Source organism: Thunnus maccoyii, chromosome 2 (assembly GCF_910596095.1).
Source record: "Thunnus maccoyii chromosome 2, fThuMac1.1, whole genome shotgun sequence".
NCBI lineage: Eukaryota > Metazoa > Chordata > Actinopteri > Scombriformes > Scombridae > Thunnus > Thunnus maccoyii.
In genome coordinates this window covers 20,765,634-20,786,280 of record NC_056534.1, presented here as the reverse complement: position 1 = coordinate 20,786,280, position 20,647 = coordinate 20,765,634, and the positions used below count along the sequence as shown (strand labels likewise).

The window sequence follows — 20,647 nt, the reverse complement described above, 5'->3', positions numbered from 1 at the left end:
TATTGGCTTCATTTTTCAGCCCCGGAGGTTGGCGCCTGGTTTTAACAAACTCCTCCTAGGGATTTGAACCGACCGACTTCAAATTTGGTGGGTGTCATCTTAAGACCTTTGCGATTTTTTGAAATATATTAAAATCATGAGTTTTCACCCACACCCTTGACAATTTGCTTGTCTCACCATGAAACAGGAAGTTGTTGTAACTCCACTAGACTTTGTCCAATCTGGCACAAATGTCATAAGCTTAATAAAAGTCCAGGCCTGAACACATCTGCATATCAGTATTGAGAATGTTGCCACCAACTGACAACAGGAAGTCAGAGGCAATTTTGGAACAAAGTTGCTTTGATTTTCATGGAATTTGGTGGGATCATTTCTCTCATCATTCTACCCAGAAATACATCCTTTGGTTGCGTAAAAACTCATGAAAATTTGCAAGTATGTTTGTACTAGTAAGTATTTCGATTTGATAGCAGAGATGGGCTTGGGCGTGACACAGCTCTATGGCGCCCCCTGTTACTTTTAGCATATTTGAGACATTACATGAAGCGAAGCGTGTGAGCTAATTAAGGCAACCCAACTTGAGTCGCCACTCCACTCACATGGCACACTCTCCTCACTGTAACATATATCCAATGCACCCTTATAGTCATGGCAGCATACTTAAGCCGTCAGTCCTCTGATCACACTTTGCTGCATGCATGCTGCCACAACGCTCACACAAGCTATGGTGCCACTTGCTGCCGTTCATATAGCGTTTCAAAAGCCCCACCTCCACCCCGATTTCCACAGGTAGGCTCTGAGTCTATCTTCTATATCAAGCCATTTTAACATTTAATAGCTAGAATGGATATGCATTGCAGATATCCATAATTCAATTCTTCCTAGTCAAAATGAACATTTCAGATATCCACAGTGTCGTTCTCCCTAGGACATATGACGTTGCTTTTGCTATTCATGTGTATTGGGCTTTCAATTTCAGATATCTGCAATGCATGTCCAGTCTAGTGATTAAATGTTAAAACGGCCACTTATTATTTTTAAGGATTTTTAGATATCTTAAATTTATTTTTGACAAGTACAATCAAAGTTGTAGATATCTTGAAATACAATTTCTGTTAGTAAGAATATTATTAATTACCATAATTACCATTCTGACTAGTGAGAATACAATTTTGACTGGAAGAAATGCTATTATGGATATCTAAAATACAATAACAGATAGGAGTGTTCCATTAAATGTTAAAACGGCTTGCCATAATCTTTCCCTTGGGGGGAAGTTAGTATCGTCACTTCTCACTCCTTGCTATGCTGAGCTCACTGTTTCCTTGTGGGGAGTGACAAGGTCAGAACACTTTAGCAGGTCTCCTGGCTGTGGTGTCTCAGTCAGTCAGTTCAATGTGTCAGTGTCCACTGCATGTGAGCATTTTTTGCTGAACTGGTCCGGCTCACATCGTGAGGAATTTACATGAAAATTATCTACGCAATTACCTGTATTCACCTAGCACATTATTAGGATCACCTGTGCACCTGCTTATTCATGCAATGATCCAATCAGCCAATCATATGGCTGCAGTGCAATGCATAAAATCATGATGATACAGGTCAGGAGTTTCAGTTAATGTTCACATCAAATGTCAGAATGGGGAAAAAATATTATCTTAGTGACTTTGACCATGGCATGATTGTTGGTGCCAGATGGGCTGGTTTGAGTATTTCTGAAACTGCTGATCTCCTGGGATTTTCACACACAACAGTTTTTGAATGCCACAGCCTATCTGAGTGTCCTTGCTGACCATGTGCATCCCTTTATGGCCACAAATTACCATCTTCTAATGATAATGCGTCATGTCACAAAGAAAAAGCCTCAAACTGATTTCATGAACATGACAGTGAGTTAAGTGTACTTCAGTGGCCTCCCCAGTCACCAGATCTGAATCCAATAGAACACCTTTGGTATGTGGTAGAATGGGAGATTTGTAGCATGAATGTGCAGCTGACAAATCTGCAGATGTGATGTAATCATGTCAACACGGAGAAGGATCTCAAAAGAATGTTTCCAACAGTATTGGGTATCGGGCTGTTACTTTCCTCATGTACTCCTAATCGTAATCGTAAAACTAGAGATATTTTAGTGATGATGACAAAAGTAGAGCCGACTGCAAACTATACTATATAAATTGTCAAGAGGAGGACAAATAGCTCCTTTAACACAGGCAATTTGATAAAACATCTAAAGAACCAACAAAATGCCAAGTTCAAGGAGTTTGCAAGATGATGAGAGATGCAAGAGAAAATGTCTAGAGTCAACCCATGGATGGTAAAAAGTACATTGCCCTTGATGACCAGCCCTTGTCAATTGTAGATAATACGGGATTTAATAGTCTTCTCAGTGTACTGAAGTCAAAGTATGAGATTCCCAGCCATCACCACATCACAGACACTGTATAACTAAAGCTGCATGACTTTGTGAAAAAGCACATCAACAGCCTGTTGCAGGACATTTTGACCTTCATCTTCTCCACTGATATTTGGACTAGCAATGTCAGCCCAATGTCTCTCATCAGTTTAACTGCACAGTGGATTGATGAGGATTTTACTCCCCAGAGGGTCGTTCTACAAGCAAAGCAGTTTTGGGGTTCACACACTAGCCAAGCCATTGCATTTGATGATATCCTTCAGATGTGGGGCATTCCAAAAAGTTATGCTCACGTTGTGCTGTGGGACAATGCCAAAAACATGATCAAGGCCATGAGTTATATGCTGTACTCTGTTGTGCCTGTTGTGTGTCGCTGATATCCTCCAGCTGGCTATTAATGAGGGTCTTTTGGCTCAGAGTGTAGCTAATGCGGTGGCAGTAAAAACTTGCAGCCAAAAGAGGGAAAGGAGCCCGATGGGGCTCAGGGACACTTTCGGTCAGCATCACCCGTCACTCAGGAGAGTTTTCGGTTATCTGGATGGGACATCAGAGATCGATGGGACGACAGGACAGACAGGCTGCAGGAGGAAAATAGGAGACTACAAGTGGAGCAGGAGGCCCTCCTCAAATCCATGCAGCAACTGAGACTACATAATGAGGAATTGCACAGGCAGTTGAGGCATAGTGATTGCAGAATGGAGCAGCTCCACTGTTATACAACTACAGAGATAGAGCAGCCGTGAGAACAGCTGAGACATCTGGGTAGCATTATCCAGCAGCTAGAAGGTTATCACAAACTGTTGCATGCCCAGCTGCATGCACTTGAAGCTGTATTGGCCAAGGCGGGTCTGATATACCCATTAAACCCTACCTGACAGACAGGAGTCTAGCCCTAGACACCCCTGCTAATCCAGAACATGCTGCAGCGGACAGAGGGGTAAAAAGGACACTGGATTTTGGTCACTCTGTTCAGCATCAGGTGCCACTGCTGCATCATATGGACCCCCCACCCTACTCAGAGCACCATCACTTACCAGATCAGCATAGCGCTGACCCCTGTGCTCCCATCCGCTCCCACGAGAGGTGCTCCACGCACTCCAGGGGAAGAACCTGCATGCCTGAGCAAGGCTCTGCACATTCCCCTGTCTACCAACGCTCTCAACAGAGAACATAGTTGCTTCCCCGACATTTTCCATTCTCCATCAGGAAGACAGCATGCATCCTCTTCAGGTTATCGTCACTCTTCAGGGAGACCCTATGACAGCTCCCCTGCGTCAATATACAGATCTGACAGAGCCTCGCATCAGGTATTTGCCTCCCATTATCACTGTCCACTGCGGCATGACTATTCTCCTACAGTAATTCCAGACACCCCTATGCTAATACAACGGCTGCCCTTAACCAGCAATACGGGCAGCCCCACCAGTTGGCCCTACAGTGGATTGCAGAACTGATGGATGGCCCACATGTCATGTCTGGTGACACCAAGGCATTCAGAATGTTTGCTCTGAAGGTGCGGTCGCTGGTCAGTGTGGCCAAAGATGGGTAGGAGAGGGAAAGTTTCACAACTATGCCACCTGGGGAATTGCACCCCAGGAAATGCACTGATGAGTACCCTTAGTAATAAGAGGTCACACAGATTCACCACACTGAGAGGATGGGAGACAGACTTCCAACTACAAAAATTTATTGGTTAAGATTTACTGTCATTAAAAGAACAGAAAGATGTCACTGGTAAACAGCCTGAGTGCCAAAACAACAAAGTCATTTGCAGTATGAAAATAACTAAAATAAATAGTAGGAACAAGGCTAAGGCTTAGTTAGTGGGCAGACTAAATCAAAAAAATGGGGGGGGGGCACAACTCAAACAAAAAAACCCCACTACAAACCTGCCGCACACCTTGCCAGCTCCTGTCCTAAAAGAAAAGAAACAAAATTATAATACCGCTCATAGGGGGACATTCAGGCAGATACAGTAAATTACACAGTTAAAACAGGAGGGCTATACTAAAATACACACACAGCACTCACACCCACATACACACAAACAAAAAAAAGAACCAGCAAAATAACTAATTCAATAACTAACACTAACTAAACATATACAAACAAAAAAAAAACACACAAAGTAGCAGATAATAACAAAACAGAATTAACCCAAACTCTGCTGTGGGCAGAGACCAGGAGTGGTAGCAGCAACCCCAACAGCTAATATTAAACTAAATAAATTAAATAAAAAAATTAACCCACAACAAATAAATCAATAAACAAAAAGAAAAGAACTGAATCAAAACAGGAGTTGTGATGGGATGGAGAACAAAAGCTGCAGAAGCACACTATGCACTTTAAGCAGCGTGTGTGAATACTGGCAGCAGCAGCAGCAGCAAAGAAGAGGGAGAGAGACATAGCGGCTGCACCGGGACTGGAGGCCGTGGAAAGTCGTCCTTCACGATGCCCAGCTGGCGGCACAGATCACCTGGCTGCACGATGCAGCCCCACACAGAGCGCAGGGGGAGAGGAGGCACAAACTGTGGCCTTAACAGCTACAGCAGACAGAAAGCAGGATCGTTTTAATATACAGCATATAATAGTTATAAATCAATCAATCAATCAATTTTTATTTATATAGCGCCATATCACAACAGAAGTCATCTCAATCAATCAATCAATCAATTTTTATTTATATAGCGCCATATCACAACAGAAGTCATCTCAAGGCACTTTTCACATAGAGCAGGTCAAGACCGTACTCTTTAATTTACAGAGACCCAACAATTCCCCCATGAGCAAGCACTTGGCGACAGCGGTAAGGAAAAACTCCCCTTTAACGGGTAGAAACCTCAAGCAGACCCCGGCTCTTGGTGGGCGGCCATCTGCTTTGACCGGTTGGGTTGAGAGAGAGAAAGAGAGAGGGAAAGGGGGAGGGGGGACAGGAGAGCAACAATCACAACAACAACAACAACAAGCACAAGCATCAATAGACAGGGAAGGATGCTATCAGGACTGTGAAGGACCGCGAAGGCTTGGCCCGGGACTCAGGTTTTCCTGTGAGATGAGAAAGCACAAAAAACTCCGGGGAAGAAGCAAAGTTAGTGACATGCATTGATGTTACATGAATGCATACAGATGGAGAGGAGGAGGAGGAGAGAGGAGCTCAGTGCATCATGGGAAGTCCCCCAGCAGTCTAGGCCTATAGCAGCATAACTAAGGGCTGATCCAAGGCGAGCCTGGTCGGCCCTAACTATAAGCTTTATCAAAAAGGAAAGTTTTAAGCCTACTCTTAAACATAGAGAGGGTGTCTGCACCCCGGACTGAATCCGGTAGATGGTTCCATAGAAGAGGAGCCTGATAGCTGAAGGCTCTGCCTCCCATTCTACTTTTAAAGACTGTAGGGACCACCAGTAAGTCTGCATACTGGGAGCGCAGTGTTCTAGTGGGATAATACGGTATTATGAGCTCTTCAAGATATGATGGTGCCTGACCATTAAGGGCTTTGTAAGTTAGGAGAAGGATTTTCAATTCTATTCTAGATTTTACAGGAAGCCAATGTAGTGAAGCTAAAATGGGAGAAATGTGGTCTCTTTTTCTAGTTTTAGTCAATACACATGCAGCTGCATTCTGGACCAGCTGGAGAGTCTTTAGAGACTTGTTAGGGCAGCCTGATAATAAGGAATTGTAATAATCCAGCCTAGAAGTAACAAATGCGTGAACTAGTTTTTCTGCATCTTTTAGGGACAGGATGTGCCTGATTTTTGTGATATTACGTAAGTGAAAAAAGGCAGTCCTTGAAATTTGATTTATGTGGGAGTTAAAGGACATATCCTGATCAAAGATAACTCCCAGATTCCTTACGGTGGTGCTGGCGGCCAGGGTAATGCCATCCAGTGTAGCTATATCATTAGATAATGTGTTTCTAAGGTGTTTAGGGCCAAGCACAATAACTTCAGTTTTATCTGAATTTAGTAGTAGAAAATTGCAGGTCATCCAGGTCTTTATGTCGTTAAGGCATGTTTGGAGTTTGTTTAACTGATTGGGTTCATCTGGCTTCACTGATAAATATAATTGGGTGTCATCTGTGTAACAATGAAAATTTATGGAGTGTTTCCTAATAATATTACCTAAAGGAAGCATATATAAGGTGAATAGAATTGGTCCAAGTACAGAACCTTGTGGAACTCCGTGTCTAACTTTTGCCTTCACGGAGGATTCATCATTAACATGTACAAACTGAAATCCGTCTGATAAATAGGACTTAAACCAGCTTAATGCAGTTCATTTAATGCCAATTAAATGTTCCAGTCTCTGCAAAAGGATTTGATGGTCAATTGTGTCGAATGCAGCACTAAGATCTAACAGGACAAGTATAGAGACAAATCCTTTGTCCGATGCAGTTAGGAGGTCATTTGTGACTTTCACCAGTGCTGTCTCTGTGCTATGATGCGCTCTAAATCCTGACTGAAAATCCTCAAATAAACTATTGTTATGTAGAAAGTCACATAACTGATTAGAGACTGCTTTCTCAAGGATCTTAGATAGAAATGGAAGGTTAGATATAGGTCTATAATTGGCTAAAACACCTGAATCAAGAGTAGGCTTCTTAAGAAGAGGTTTAATTACAGCTACTTTAAAGGACTGTGGTACATAGCCTGTTACTAAAGACAAATTGATCATATCTAGTAAAGAAGTGCTCACTAAGGGTAAGGCTTCCTTCAGCAGCCTAGTTGGGATGGGATCTAAGAGACAGGTTGATGGTTTAGCTGAACAAATCATTGAAGTTAGTTCAGACAAGTCTACCGGAGAAAAACAGTCCAAATATATGTCAGGATTTACAGCTGTTACTAAGGTGCCTGTGTTTGGGGAGAGAACGGTGCCTGTTGAGGGCAGGAGGTGGTTAATTTTGTCTCTAATGCTGTCAATAAAATAATAATAAATAATAATAATAAATGCTGTCAGTCTTACCCAAGCGAAGAGAGCTTAACACCCGGTCCAACATACAATCACCACTTCACGATGTAGGTGGAGAGCAGATGCCACGCTCCCTGAAATCCTCACCGCTGCACACCAAACCGGCTCGGCCAACACTGCTGTAAAATGGTCACACAACGGCCGCTTTCACACAATAATGTCCCATAAAACATGTATAGCAGCGCCAATACTTACTTACAAGTTGTTTTGCGCCGTCAACTGGAGCACGCCAGATAGAGTCCTCACCCAATCAATGCCAGGCACATCTGAGCGCGCGAGTGAAAGCAGGACTAATAAGCCAGGTGGCACCGCAGCGCAATCAGCCGCAGGTGAGACTAATTGGGAGATTGCAGTGGAGGTGGAGCAGCACTCAACCTGCCACATCAGCATGCTGGCCCAGTTGGGGACGAAAGGAGAGGTGGAGCTAGAATGCGGGTTCCATGTCTCGAGGCTACTTGGGAAGTTGCCACACGATATGAGATCCAGTTTCCGACGATACATTCATCCTCAACACATCCCCATTCCAACCCTCCACGACTTCTCGGACTGGCTCGAGTACGAGTTGCAGGTGCAGGTTGATACTTCCAGGTTAAGTGCGAGGAGAGACATGACTCATAAGAGAGAGGAGAGGACAAAGCCTTCCATCAAGACAACCACTATTCTGCTGAACATGGAAACGCCAGCAACTGGACCCACCACCACACCAGTAGCCACCGGCAAGGGAAGGAAATATTGTCCTTACTGTGACAGCCCTAAACACTCCCTGAATAATTCTTCCAACTTTGGTCAGCTACACACAGCACAAAGACAAAGTTGGATAAAGGACAACAATCGGTGTGGGAGAACTCACCGTGCTGCAGACTGTGACTTGAAGATGTTTTGTAAGACTTGCAACAAATGCCACCTCCTTGTCCTTCATGAGGTCAATGATAGGCCTATCGGCAAAGGAGAAATAAATCTAACACCTACCTCACACAAGCTGATACCCACACCTCACGGCTGGGGGAGGAAGTGCTGTGCATCAACAAACTCCCAGGGGGACTTAACATTTTGCTGAAAGTTAGTAAGGTTCTTCTGCGGCATGGAAATTGGACTCTAGAATCCTACGCCATTCTGGATGATGGTTCAGAACGGATGATTCTTTTACATGCAGCTGCACAACAGTTAGGTCTTGAGGGCCAGCCAGAGAACCTCCCTCTGAGGACAGGACTTCCACATTCTTCATGGAGAGGCTGTTTCCTTCAGTATTTCACCTGCCTCTCAGCCTAAGAGAACCTTCCAGATCCAGCAAGCTTTCACTGCCAAAACACTCGATTTGGTTGAACATACACATCCAGTGAATGCCCTTAAAGGGAGGTATCAACATCTCAGAGGTCTGCCACTACAGACCATCGATCATGCCAAACCACTGCCGCTGATAGGATCAGACCAGCCTCATCTAATCACTCCAGTGAAGCCCATCCGCCTTGGACCTCCTGGGGGGGGCCAGCAGCTGTTGAAACATGTCTGGGCTGGACACTCTAAGGCCCAGCTCAAGCCATAACCCACCATTTGACTGAGCAACAGTGCTACTTCACCTCTTCCCAGTCACCAACTGCCGACCTGTTCAAAGAGGTTGAAAAACTGTGGCAGATGGACGTGCTACCATGGCACTGTGCCAAAGCTAGCACCAGGTCGCGCCAAGACCAGGAGGCAATTAAACTCCTCGAGGAGATTAACGAAGTCTCCTGAGCAAGCCCTCACCTGGACAGCAGAGACCCAGAGACTAGTTAGGGAAGGCTATGTTGTCAAACTTGACCCTGGAGTTGAAGAAACCACAACTAGCTGATATATTCCGCACCACGTGGTGCAGCACAATGGCAAAAATTGAGTCGTGTTTAATTGCTCCTTCCAATTCTGGGGCTAGTGCCTCAATGAACTTCTCCTTCCTGGATCCACGCTGGGGCCATCCCTTCTGGTGGTGCTGCTAAGATTCCAAGAACATTCCATTGCTGTGAGCAGCAATATCCATGGAATGTTCCACCAGGTGAAGCTGTTAATGGAGGACTGTCCTCTGCTCCGATTCCTCTGGTGAGAAATTAAATGGGAGGAGCCCCCCAGTGGAGGGTCCTCCCCTTTGGCACCACGTGTAGCCCGTGCTGTGCCATTTTTGCTCTTCAAAAGCATGTGATGGACCATAGTCAACTTGGGGAAGATGTCCAAGAAACTGTGCTGCAGTCATTTTACATGGACAACTGTCTCCAGAGCCTACTATCAGAGGACCATGCCAAAGCTTTAGTGGATAAACTGTACAAGCTCCTAACAGAGGGAGGCTTTGAGCTTCAACAGTGGACTAGCAACCAGCCATCTGTTATCAGTCACCTCCCCTCAGAGGCCAGGTCCAACAGCGCTGAGCTTTGGATAGCACAGGGCAACCCAGATGCTGAAGAGTCAGCACTTGGCCTCCACTGGCACTGCCCATCAGACAGGCTACACTACAAGCTGCACCCTGTCATCCATTCCCAAGTGACTCTGCGCACAATCTATGAAATTCTAATGAGTAAATATGATCCCCTTGGCTTTATTGTCCCAAACACCACTAGGGCTAAAGTCATAGTGCACATCCAGTCCTGCCAACGTGATATCCACATATTTTGTGACGCCTCAGAGCGCACTTATGGGTCGGTGGCCTATCTAAGGACCAAAGACATAAGTGGGAAAGTGGAAGTTGCTTTCCTCAATGCATGTTCCCGAGTAGCCCCAAAGAAGTAGCAGACTATCCCCCGTTTAGAGCTATGTGCGGCACTGACTAGAGCCCAGCTGGCTAAGGTCCTCACCACTGACTTGACAATTCCTATCCACCAGGTTGTACTATGGACCAACTCCACCACAGTGCTTACATGGCTTCAATCCGACACATGCCACATTTCTCCCATTTTAGCTTCACTACATTGGCTTCCTGTAAAATCTAGAATAGAATTGAAAATCCTTCTCCTAACTTACAAAGCCCTTAATGGTCAGGCACCATCATATCTTGAAGAGCTCATAATACCGTATTATCCCACTAGAACACTGCGCTCCCAGTATGCAGGCTTACTGGTGGTCCCTACAGTCTTTAAAAGTAGAATGGGAGGCAGAGCCTTCAGCTATCAGGCTCCTCTTCTATGGAACCATCTACCGGATTCAGTCCGGGGTGCAGACACCCTCTCTATGTTTAAGAGTAGGCTTAAAACTTTCCTTTTTGATAAAGCTTATAGTAAGGGCTGACCAGGCTCGCCTTGGATCAGCCCTTAGTTATGCTGCTATAGGCCTAGACTGCTGGGGGACTTCCCATGATGCACTGAGCTCCTCTCTCCTCCTCCTCCTCTCCATCTGTATGCATTCATGTAACATCAATGCATGTCACTAACTTTGCTTCTTCCCCGGAGTTTTTTGTGCTTTCTCATCTCACAGGAAAACCTGAGTCCCGGGCCGAACCTTCGCGGTCCTTCACAGTCCTGATGGCATCCTTCCCTGGCTATTGCTGCTTGTGCTTGTTGTTGTTGTTGTGATTGTTTTTCTTCTGTCCCCCCTCCCCCTTTCCCTCTCTCTTTCTCTCTCAACCCAACCGGTCAAAGCAGATGGCCGCCCACCAAGAGCCAGGGTCTGCTTGAGGTTTCTACCCGTTAAAGGGGAGTTTTTCCTTACCGCTGTCGCCAAGTGCTTGCTCATGGGGGAATTATTGGGTCTCTGTATATTAAAGAGTACGGTCTTGACCTGCTCTATGTGAAAAGTGCCTTGAGATGACTTCTGTTGTGATATGGCGCTATATAAATAAAAATTGATTGATTGATTGATTGACATGCCGATATAAAGAAATCCAAGACCTGACAGACTGTGATGCCTGGCACTATGTGGATTCAGATAACAACTCAGCCGATGACATAACTTGGGGTAAGTGTCTGTCTGAGCTGAGGATACAGAGCCGTTGATGTCGAGGTCCCGCCTTCCTTTACGGGGCTCCGGACCAGTGGCCTACGAAGCCAGTTCCCACACCAGATAGTGGTGAAGAGCTGCTAAAGCCATTTACCTGTCTGCATATTGTCTCAACAGTAAGCCTGTCCCTACCTGATGCAAATCAGTTCCAGACATTGCAGGAACTCCTGACCACCACAGCACAGGTGCTTCATGGGGCAGCTAATACCCCTGTCTCTGCTGATGACTATATATATATATCACCCACATGCACACACATACATAAATGTAGATAAAACACACCAAACACAAGGTTTTTTTTTGTTTTTTTTTTCTTTGTTTTGTTTTGTTTTGTTTTGCTTTGTTTGTGCCTTGGCCCACATGTGTCCTGAAACCTCATGAGTCCCCCCACATCCTTCTGCCTCTCCTCCGCCGACCAAGACCAAAAGGATACAAGATCCACCTACTATGGATAGAAAAGGGCAGAAGCCCTGAGCTATCCCTCCAGGCCCATGATCTTCTACGTTCTACGTTCATGACTATCAGAATGCAGAAACCATGCTCCTACAGAAGGTGCAACAGGATTGTTTTCCATCAGACCAGACCCACTTGAAGGAAGGCAAGCCACTATCTAAGTCCAGTCGTCTGATAACTCTAGTCCCCGAATGGGACAATACCACCAACCTCATCCGAGTAGGAGGCTGGCTTTGTCAAAGCCCTCACTTTGACAAGTCAACCATACACCCTGTTGTGCTTGACCCGAAGCACAAAGTCGCCAAGCTAATTATCAAGGATCTGGATGAAAAATTATGCCACCCTGGCGCAGAGAGAGTGTTTGCCGAAGCTAGGCAGAGATATTGGATACTGCAAGGGAGAGAGGCCATTAAGCGCCTCCAGTGGGGGGGGGTCTGGAGTGCCGAAAATGGCGAGGCCAACCAGAAATACCAAAGATGGCTGACCTGCCCCCAGCGAGACTCCGACTGCATCAGCCGGCCTTTTACTCAACAGGTATGGACTGCTTTGGCCCCTATGTCATCAAAGTGGGTCGAAGAAACGAAAAGAAGTGGGGCATCATATTTAAATGTCTGACTATTAGGGCAGTTCATCTGGACCTCATGCCAGCTATAGATACAGACTCCTTTCTCATGGCCTTTCACAGATTTGTAGCTCGCCGGGGCAGGCCAGTTGAGCTTCTATCAGACCAAGGAACTAACTTTAAAGGTGGGGAGCAAGAGCTGAAAGAGGCCTATTAATGCACTGCAACCTGAGCTGCAGGCCATGTTGGCTGCCCAACAAGTGGAATTCAAATTTAACCCCCATTCAACCCCCCTAGCGCTCCACACTTCGGGGGCTGCTGGGAGAGAGAAATCCGCTCCTTGAAACAGGCACTACGGACAACCTTGGGATCTCAAACTGTAACAGAGGAGGTCCTGCAGACTGTCCTCATTGAAATTGAGGGCATTCTGAACTCAAAGTCCTGAGGTTATACATCATCTGATGTTGTAGACCAAGATCCGGTGACTCCCAACACTCTGCTGATGGGGCAGCCTGATACAGCCTTTCCTTAAGGGGTCTACCCCGAGTCAGAGTTGCTCAGCCAGCGGAGATGGAGCCACAGCCAGATACTGGCTGACCATCAAAATTGACCCGAGGACAACAGGAAGGTTAAGTACTCATATTGGTACACAGTATCGGCAAGTACCCAAATGTAAGTACTTGTACTTGTGCTTGGTCTGAAAAAAAGTGGTATTGGTACATCCCTAGTATGGTGTTCCTAATAAAGTCCTTGGTGAGTGTATAGTCACCTTCTCTCTTCTTTCCAACCTAGATGATAAATGGAGTCCACAACATCATTTATCTCGGTGGCGAGATCCAGAGCCAACTTGGCAAGGATTTGGATAAGCCTCTCTCTGATGTTTTGGCCTCTATATTCTTTGAGGCTGGAAAGACAAAGGTTCTAACATCTTTTATATTGGTCTGCTTCCAACACTCTCTCTTTGAGAGCTTTGTGATCTTTGAAAAGTTGAGCCTTCTGATTTTCTAGGACTTCGATTTTGGCTCTGCATTCCTTTATCTCTTTGGAGTTTAGGTCCACACTGTGCAATGGCAGCTAGCATTGCTGGATTTTGCTTCTGCTGCGAGCCAAAATCCTCATTCATAGATTTAATGTTGTTGACCACAGTGAGGATTTCAACATTTATGTGTGGTTTGTCATTTTTGTCTGTCTTCCCCTTTTTTGGTTTAAAGTGGGCATTTGTTGATGACTGAGATAAAGGGCATCTAACTACCACATGGACAGGTTGAGAAACCTCAACTGGTGTGCAGGGGGTGTAGTCCTTCCAAAGGGCTTTAAGAGTTATTAACAGTAAGTATACCTAGCTTTAACCCAGCTTTAGCTTTAACTAGCTAATAAACCCTTATGAAAACAGACAGATCTTAATGTTATTTCACCAGTGTATTGCCAAAAAATGTTTGAAATGATTTAGGAAATATTATTAGCAACCATACAACAGTGTGTTTTATAGATCTAAAATAGTTTTAGAAACAGCTTCACAGTAATAACACAATAACTAACTTTAAAAAGACTTTGCAGTATTTCTTAAGTATAACATTAGTGTGTGTCCTTTCAGCAATGGTGAAATAGGAATGTCCAGAGATGTGTGACGTAACATGATGTTTAGTATAGGCCAATAATATTACATTGATGTAGACATGGACATGCACTCTGGTATACATATTTGGAGATGGGCCTCAAAGTAGTGTATGTACATTCCAAATTTACATCAAGTACATTATATATTACATATATCAAGTACATTATTTCAACAATGGGTGTCAGTACAAAATGACATCTAATGATATTTAGAGATTGAGAGAGAGTATGATTATATATTCATTTTAAGAATGACTAACAGTATCGTAGTAATTTCTTGGTGAAACACTTACTTATCAATTAACATTCTCCCCAGTATACCCGTTACAATGAACGAGACTATAAATACACAATTGCTATACAGTACATATTAGTGCATAATGGAAGGATCGATATTAATATTGGTAGGCCTATCTGAAAGACAGAAAGATTACAATAAAATGATACAACTATCACAGAGGATGGAGTAGCCTATGTTAATGTTTCACTCTAATCTGTTTCTATCATAATTAATAGTTTAATAATACAGATATTTAATATTTCAAACATCTGTCATTGATACAATACACACAACTCGTTTAAAAGACTGCACAAGTCATTGAAAGTCGTTTCTGATCAGCAAAAGAACCATTGAAGGATTTGCATGATCTGTTATTTCCACCCATTACATACGCGCAGACACAAATATTGGCTAGTAGCTGCGTCAAGCTCCCAGCGGTTGGCTACATCCGGTTTTGGTTTCAAAATAAATCTGTATACAGGTTCAAAATATTTCAATTCATCTTCGATCCAAAAAACTGATCGTCCCTTCCTTGGTAATCAATGCATTATTAATGGCTGTTTTCACTGTGTCTGTGAAAGGTTTTACTTCATGACAAAAAACAAGATTCTGCTTTAAACGCAAATTCAGCAACCATTAAAATGATTAAAATGCAAATGGTATGTTATATATTAACATTTCACTACAGAATGCCAAGATATTAAAGTAGCAGCAAATGTAATAAATGGTTAAAGGAAAAAGCGAACCAGATGAACACAACTTTAACTGAAAGCTCATTCCAATGCACGGCACGCATTTTGAAATTTAAATCGGAAAAGTAGGCTTCGATGCTCAGGAATTTTCAGCCTCACATGTGACTGAATGAAAATGACGATAAATGATGTAAAATATAAATGTGTTTAACTTTAACTTTAATTTTATTATGGATAAAATTAAAGTCAGGAAGACTCTGTCTGTAAGCAAGAAATTGATGAAATAATAGATCATGAAAAGAAAAATCTTTCTAATACATGAAGAAAGTTGTTAATGGTTCTTTTGTTGATCAGGTCGACAATTAATAGATTTTAACCATATGATGAATCAGAAAACAAGTAAAGCATAAAACTTGGGAGTGATACATTTAAATTGAATCTATAATCTGTCTCCACTTCGGTATGAAACTGCAATGATGTATCAGATCAGCCAGATAAGGTGTGGCGTACAATCAATAACTGATATCCAATAAGGGGGCGTGTCGGCTGGTAAAAGACTTCCGTGAAGGCTTCTCTCATGTTTCCTCGCTCCTCGCTCCTCAGAGATCCCTCCTCGCTCCTCGCTCCTCCGAGCAAAATAAGAGACTTGAGACGCTCGTCAAAATAGCGCATCAGGAATAACTTCCGGTTCAGGCGAGGAGCGAGGAGCCATTAAATAAAAGACTTGAGACGTACCCCATGTGTCCAGTCGTCGCAAGAGACTTCACTCAAGCATTGTCATCAAGATGCCTTTCATCGACATACAGAGTAATTTAGGAGCCAGCGCTTTCTCCGAGGAGTTCCTGAAGAAGCTGTGCTCGTGCACCGCGGCTGCTCTGGGAAAACCAGAGGACGTGAGTGTTACATTTCTAGTTCTAGCAATGTTCAATGTCAAAGCTGTGTACGGCTACCCCGTATCTAGACAGCAAGCGTGTAAGACGCGTTTTTCACTCGCACGTCACACGCAACAGATATGCTCTCATTGAAAGCTATGCAGACTTGGAAAACTTTCCATTTATAAAAACAGGTCAAATAGTCATGCTTTCTGGAAGTGATATCTTCGTTTATTTTAAAAATAACTCAACTGACAAAATGTTAGCTTTTTAATCCAACTGTTTATAATTTTTGGCAAATTCCATAAAATACATAAAATGAATGGACCAATAGAAAACCTTTACCTTATTTATAATTGATATTAGCCTCTATTACAACTCTATAGTCAAGATGACAAATAGAAAAGCAGCAAAGATTATTATCAATTATTAACCTGTGCCCCTTTATTTATTTATTTATTTATTGTCCAATGCGTTATTTTGCTTTTAGTGAATGTAAAAAGCTTCTTGCGCAATCCCTTTTCAGAATGTTTTTTTTTTTATGTCATAATCGAATTCCCTGGCACTGTCCTCTCTTTTTGTTCTTTAAACTGTTGAGTTTGACTGTTATCAATAAAGTTGGAAGAAGGAAAAACAGAAAGAAAGTTATGCAGCTGTTTGACCGTAGTGACTGTAGTGACACGCGTAAAACGGAGGAAATAAAAACGCGTTTACGCCCGTGAGACGGCTGACACGCGAGCCTGCACGGAGCCGGTGCAAAGTTCAACCTAGTTCAACCTAATTTAACTTTGAACTTTGCGTTCGTATCGAGACCTCGGGTGGAAAGCCCTATCTTGGAAACAGGTTTCCATCCAAGTAGGCATGTCAGATGTGTTTTAATAGTTAGGTAGCTTGTCGTAGGTAGGCAATATGGGTAAACAGCTTAGGTTTGTTACGTGTTCCCCCTCAATAGCGCTACATACCTATAAAAGTTTCTTAATTGAGGTAATGAGGTATAATTGTCATAAAAAATATTTTGTTGTTACAGAAAACTTATCACATTTTCTCCACGTTTTTAGAGGATGAATATAAAAGGTGATGGAAAAATCTCAGGGACAGATTTATTAAGATATTAACTTTTTAAAATGTGAACATCTACCAGCCACTGACAAGGAGATGTTCAAATTCACTGGCCACTCAATAGTAAATCATTATTTTGTGTCTGAAATCTACTAGCCACTTTCATATTTTACCAGCATTTGCCTGGTGGCTGGTGCTAATTTCCCACTCTGCTTTTGTCAGAGACTTGTTTTTCATCTCCCACCACATGCACAACCTCCAGTTTTTAGATAAATATGCTTATATGGCACAATGAGCTGTTAGAGAGTTTTTCATCAATAGCTGTCTAATAGCTGTTCAACACAAAAGATACTATAGGATCAGCACCAGCAACTGCACATTTGATAAATCATTAGATACTACAAATATTACAAAGTTAACCAATCTTGCCAAGTTTTTTAAATTAATAGTAAGTATGTGCCAGAGGGTGGTTGTGTATTTGTAACATATTATGGAAAAAAAAGCGTGGGTTGGGATTGATGATCTCACTCAAGACTTAATTAGGATGAACCTGGCCTGTCTGAATATTCAACATCAAACTGTCTACAAAATGGTCCAGTGTTGTGTTATATGCTGCTGATTCTTCTTGAGAAGCTGACTGCCTAAGGTTCTGAAATCAAAGAGACGTTGAGAGAGATTGCAGAATTTGAAGCTTTATTGTCCATCCGAACCAGGGTTTCCACATTGCAAACAGTACATAATCTAAAATTAGTAATACAAGCCAAATACTAAATCAAACTATTACCCATTGAATTGCAATTAATAATCTATAACTCAAAGTATCATTACAACAGATTAAAAGAAAATGCAACTAAATACAGGTAAACATGACATGCTTACATTCTCTGTAAAAGCAGTGAGTGTGGGCCTTATGTAGTGGCTGTAAGCCCACCTGTTTGTAATTTGTCCATCAAGCAGGGGAAAGAAGTAGGTCAAATTGTAGTAGGTATTCTGTCCACCAGGAGCTGACATCCAGCCAGCATGAGGGTTCATTCCAGAATTCACAACAGTTATGATGATCCATATTTGACTGCTTTACACTCCCTAATGTTGGTTCTGTTTATTGTCTTTCAGAGGATGAACTTGGTGGTGAAGCCCGGGCTGCCAATTCTGATAGCTGGCTCTTGCTCTCCGTGTGTGATGCTGTCGGTGTCCGCTATAGGTGTGACCGACACTGCTGACAAGAATAAGGAACACAGTGCCAAGATCTTTGAGTTTCTGACCAGAGAACTTGGTCTGACCGAAGACAGGTGAGCACTTTGGTGGTCATTGCTTCTGCCAGCATTTATATACCATCAGCTTACGTAACAAATGAGGTTCACACTGAAGTACAGGTACAATCTCTGAGTTGTTTTGGCCTGCACTGAATCTCAAACTTCACTGTTTCTATACCATTGGTATTACTACTTCCATGCACAATTTCATTTGACTTTCTGAATTAAAAAATGAGGCATCTGTTTTCTGTATGTCTTGCAAATGCATTCCATGTATATAACTGTACATAAACACATAGATAAAGTACAAGTAAATACAGAGGCTGGCTAGTTCAAGTATTCAATCAGAACAATAATGACAAAACAAAGATAAAGAAAGACTTTGACTGTTGATATACTAAATAATTAAACTGATTGAACAACCCCTTCAAGCTGCCTGGCTATATTCACTTCGGGCAAGTTGTATTACTGCATATAGTGGTTTGACTCTTCCTGTCAATTGTTAGCAGGTGTAATTTATTGTTAGCGACTGGTTGGACCAGAATGTGACATAGTGAAATTAATTTGAAAGTTTTTGTGTAATAGGGGGTGTTGGACTTGACATTGTTACTATTTGTGGGGCTAGCTGGTAAACTAGTTTGGCTGGGGGGCTAATGATAAACAAGTTGGCACTAACAAGCCAAAATAACTCGCAACACTAGCTGCTTGTTAACAGTTAGCCAACTAGCTAGCTTGGTTGCTAAGACAGACAGTTACACATTCAAGAAATCAAGGACACATTTGAACCATCCAATCCTATCTAATGGCTAACAGAGCAGACCATGCTGTGTCTATTTTGTGGAGGAGTTTATACACCTGCTATAATCATCAGAGAGCAGGGGAGTCCAATCCCCTGCTCTCTGTTGCCTCAAAGGTCAGCACTGTCAAGAGATGGTTTTCAATTGGTCAATGGTGCAAATTTGCATGTCCAAAGTTGAACTCTTTATGAAACCACAACAGAGATGTACAGTATTTCACGTCCTGGAAAGAATCCACTGATCACAGCTGTTTAATTAAAGTGAACAGATTTTGAGCTAACATTTTGCTGTTACATATACTGTAAATGCTGTTCTGACCAGGTCCTTACAGTAGAAACACAACTCTGAGTTATCTCTTTTAGCCCCACTCTGTCTGTATTGTATGGGGGTTATCTACAGTATGGTATCTGAGCCAGACTGTTGTTCCCTGCTGCCAGCATGAAACATCCTAACCCATTTTATCGTGCTTGGGATGATCCGTGCAATTAACAACAAGAAATCAGAGCAATCTCAGACACTTCTTTATGTGACACAATGATGTGATGAAATGCTATGTTTCAGCTTGACTTCAATTCACCAAGTACAATATGTGACCTTGTCCTGCTCTTATCATTCTTTGATAATTTGGCTACACTTTTTTGTAGATCACCAGAAGTCAGTGTGGTGCAGAATAGACTGTCCCAGTTAAAGCTACAGCATACGATAACATCCATGACACTACAGATTCACTCAGTGCAAATTAAATTCTGCTATTAGAGTAGCATTCCATAATCCTTTAAAGAGAGACTTATTGAAAAGCTGCAGTATTATCCTAAAAATTGTGTTATTTTCATATTTGAATGAATGCAGAAATGAGTAAATGATTTTTTTGACTTTTTAATTCACAGGATCGTTATTCAGTTTCACGCGCTGCAGCCTCACCAGGTCGGAAAGAAAGGAACCGTCATGAGCTTCTTGTGAAGGACACCATTGTTTCTGATAGTACTCATTCCTCATTCATCTCATTCCTAAATGACAATGAAGAATTAGAAGGCTGATTTGATCAATATTACTCACACTGATGTAGAGTTAGTTCAGGTATGCTGTCCAAATCATGTTTTACCCATCTGCACTTAGTCTGTTCTGAAAGCTGTAAAACATTATGTTAAGATTAAAGAATCGCGTTAGGCAAAGCAGCACGGGCTGTTACTGTTCTTAAAGTCACTTTTATTACATACTATGTGGCCTAATCCTCTTCTGGAAACAAGACTAGAAATTTAAGATGTATTTTCATCTATTTTCACTAAAACATGGATGAGATGAACTGGACTGTGTCTCTTTTGTGCATCATGTAGCCTCCAGGAATGGAATACAATTATTAAAATGTGTGTTTGTAATTGATTTTGAAAGGATTTACAGTTTGTCTTATTTTCCTGTCAGAAGTACACTTATAATACAGCATTAGCAAGGGCTCATATTTTTCAGTGAGTGGATATCTCATTTTGGAAACAAAGTTGCTATTTTAGCTTTCTTTTTTATTAAATTTGAATGAAATAAAAGACTGGTTTATAGGTGTAGCCTAAATAATAAATAAATAATATAAACTCTTTCAAGTATTTTAATATCTGTATATTTAAGGCTACTTTCAAAGTTTGCATGAGGACTTTGTGTATATTCTTCCATCATGGTTTTCACCAAAAAGTTATTTATTTTATTATTTTTATTTTACACCAACGAACCAATTATTG

At 42.4% G+C, this 20,647-nt stretch overlaps 1 protein-coding gene and 1 long non-coding RNA gene across 2 annotated transcripts; one reads left to right on the top strand and one right to left on the bottom strand.

The window, feature by feature from the left end:
* Positions 1-4,086: 4,086 nt before the first annotated feature.
* On the bottom strand, positions 4,087-7,569 carry LOC121883345. The gene is made up of 2 exons (XR_006092204.1): positions 7,376-7,569; positions 4,087-4,959 (listed from the first exon to the last, which is right to left on the bottom strand). It is a non-coding gene; the product is annotated as an uncharacterized LOC121883345 (long non-coding RNA).
* A 7,973-nt stretch (positions 7,570-15,542) lies between these two features.
* On the top strand, positions 15,543-20,300 carry ddt (D-dopachrome tautomerase). The gene is made up of 3 exons (XM_042388438.1): positions 15,543-15,832; positions 17,984-18,159; positions 19,808-20,300. The coding sequence occupies exons 1-3, from the start codon at positions 15,725-15,727 to the stop codon at positions 19,878-19,880; spliced, it is 357 nt and encodes a 118-aa protein (XP_042244372.1). The 5' UTR covers positions 15,543-15,724; the 3' UTR covers positions 19,881-20,300.
* Positions 20,301-20,647: the final 347 nt, after the last annotated feature.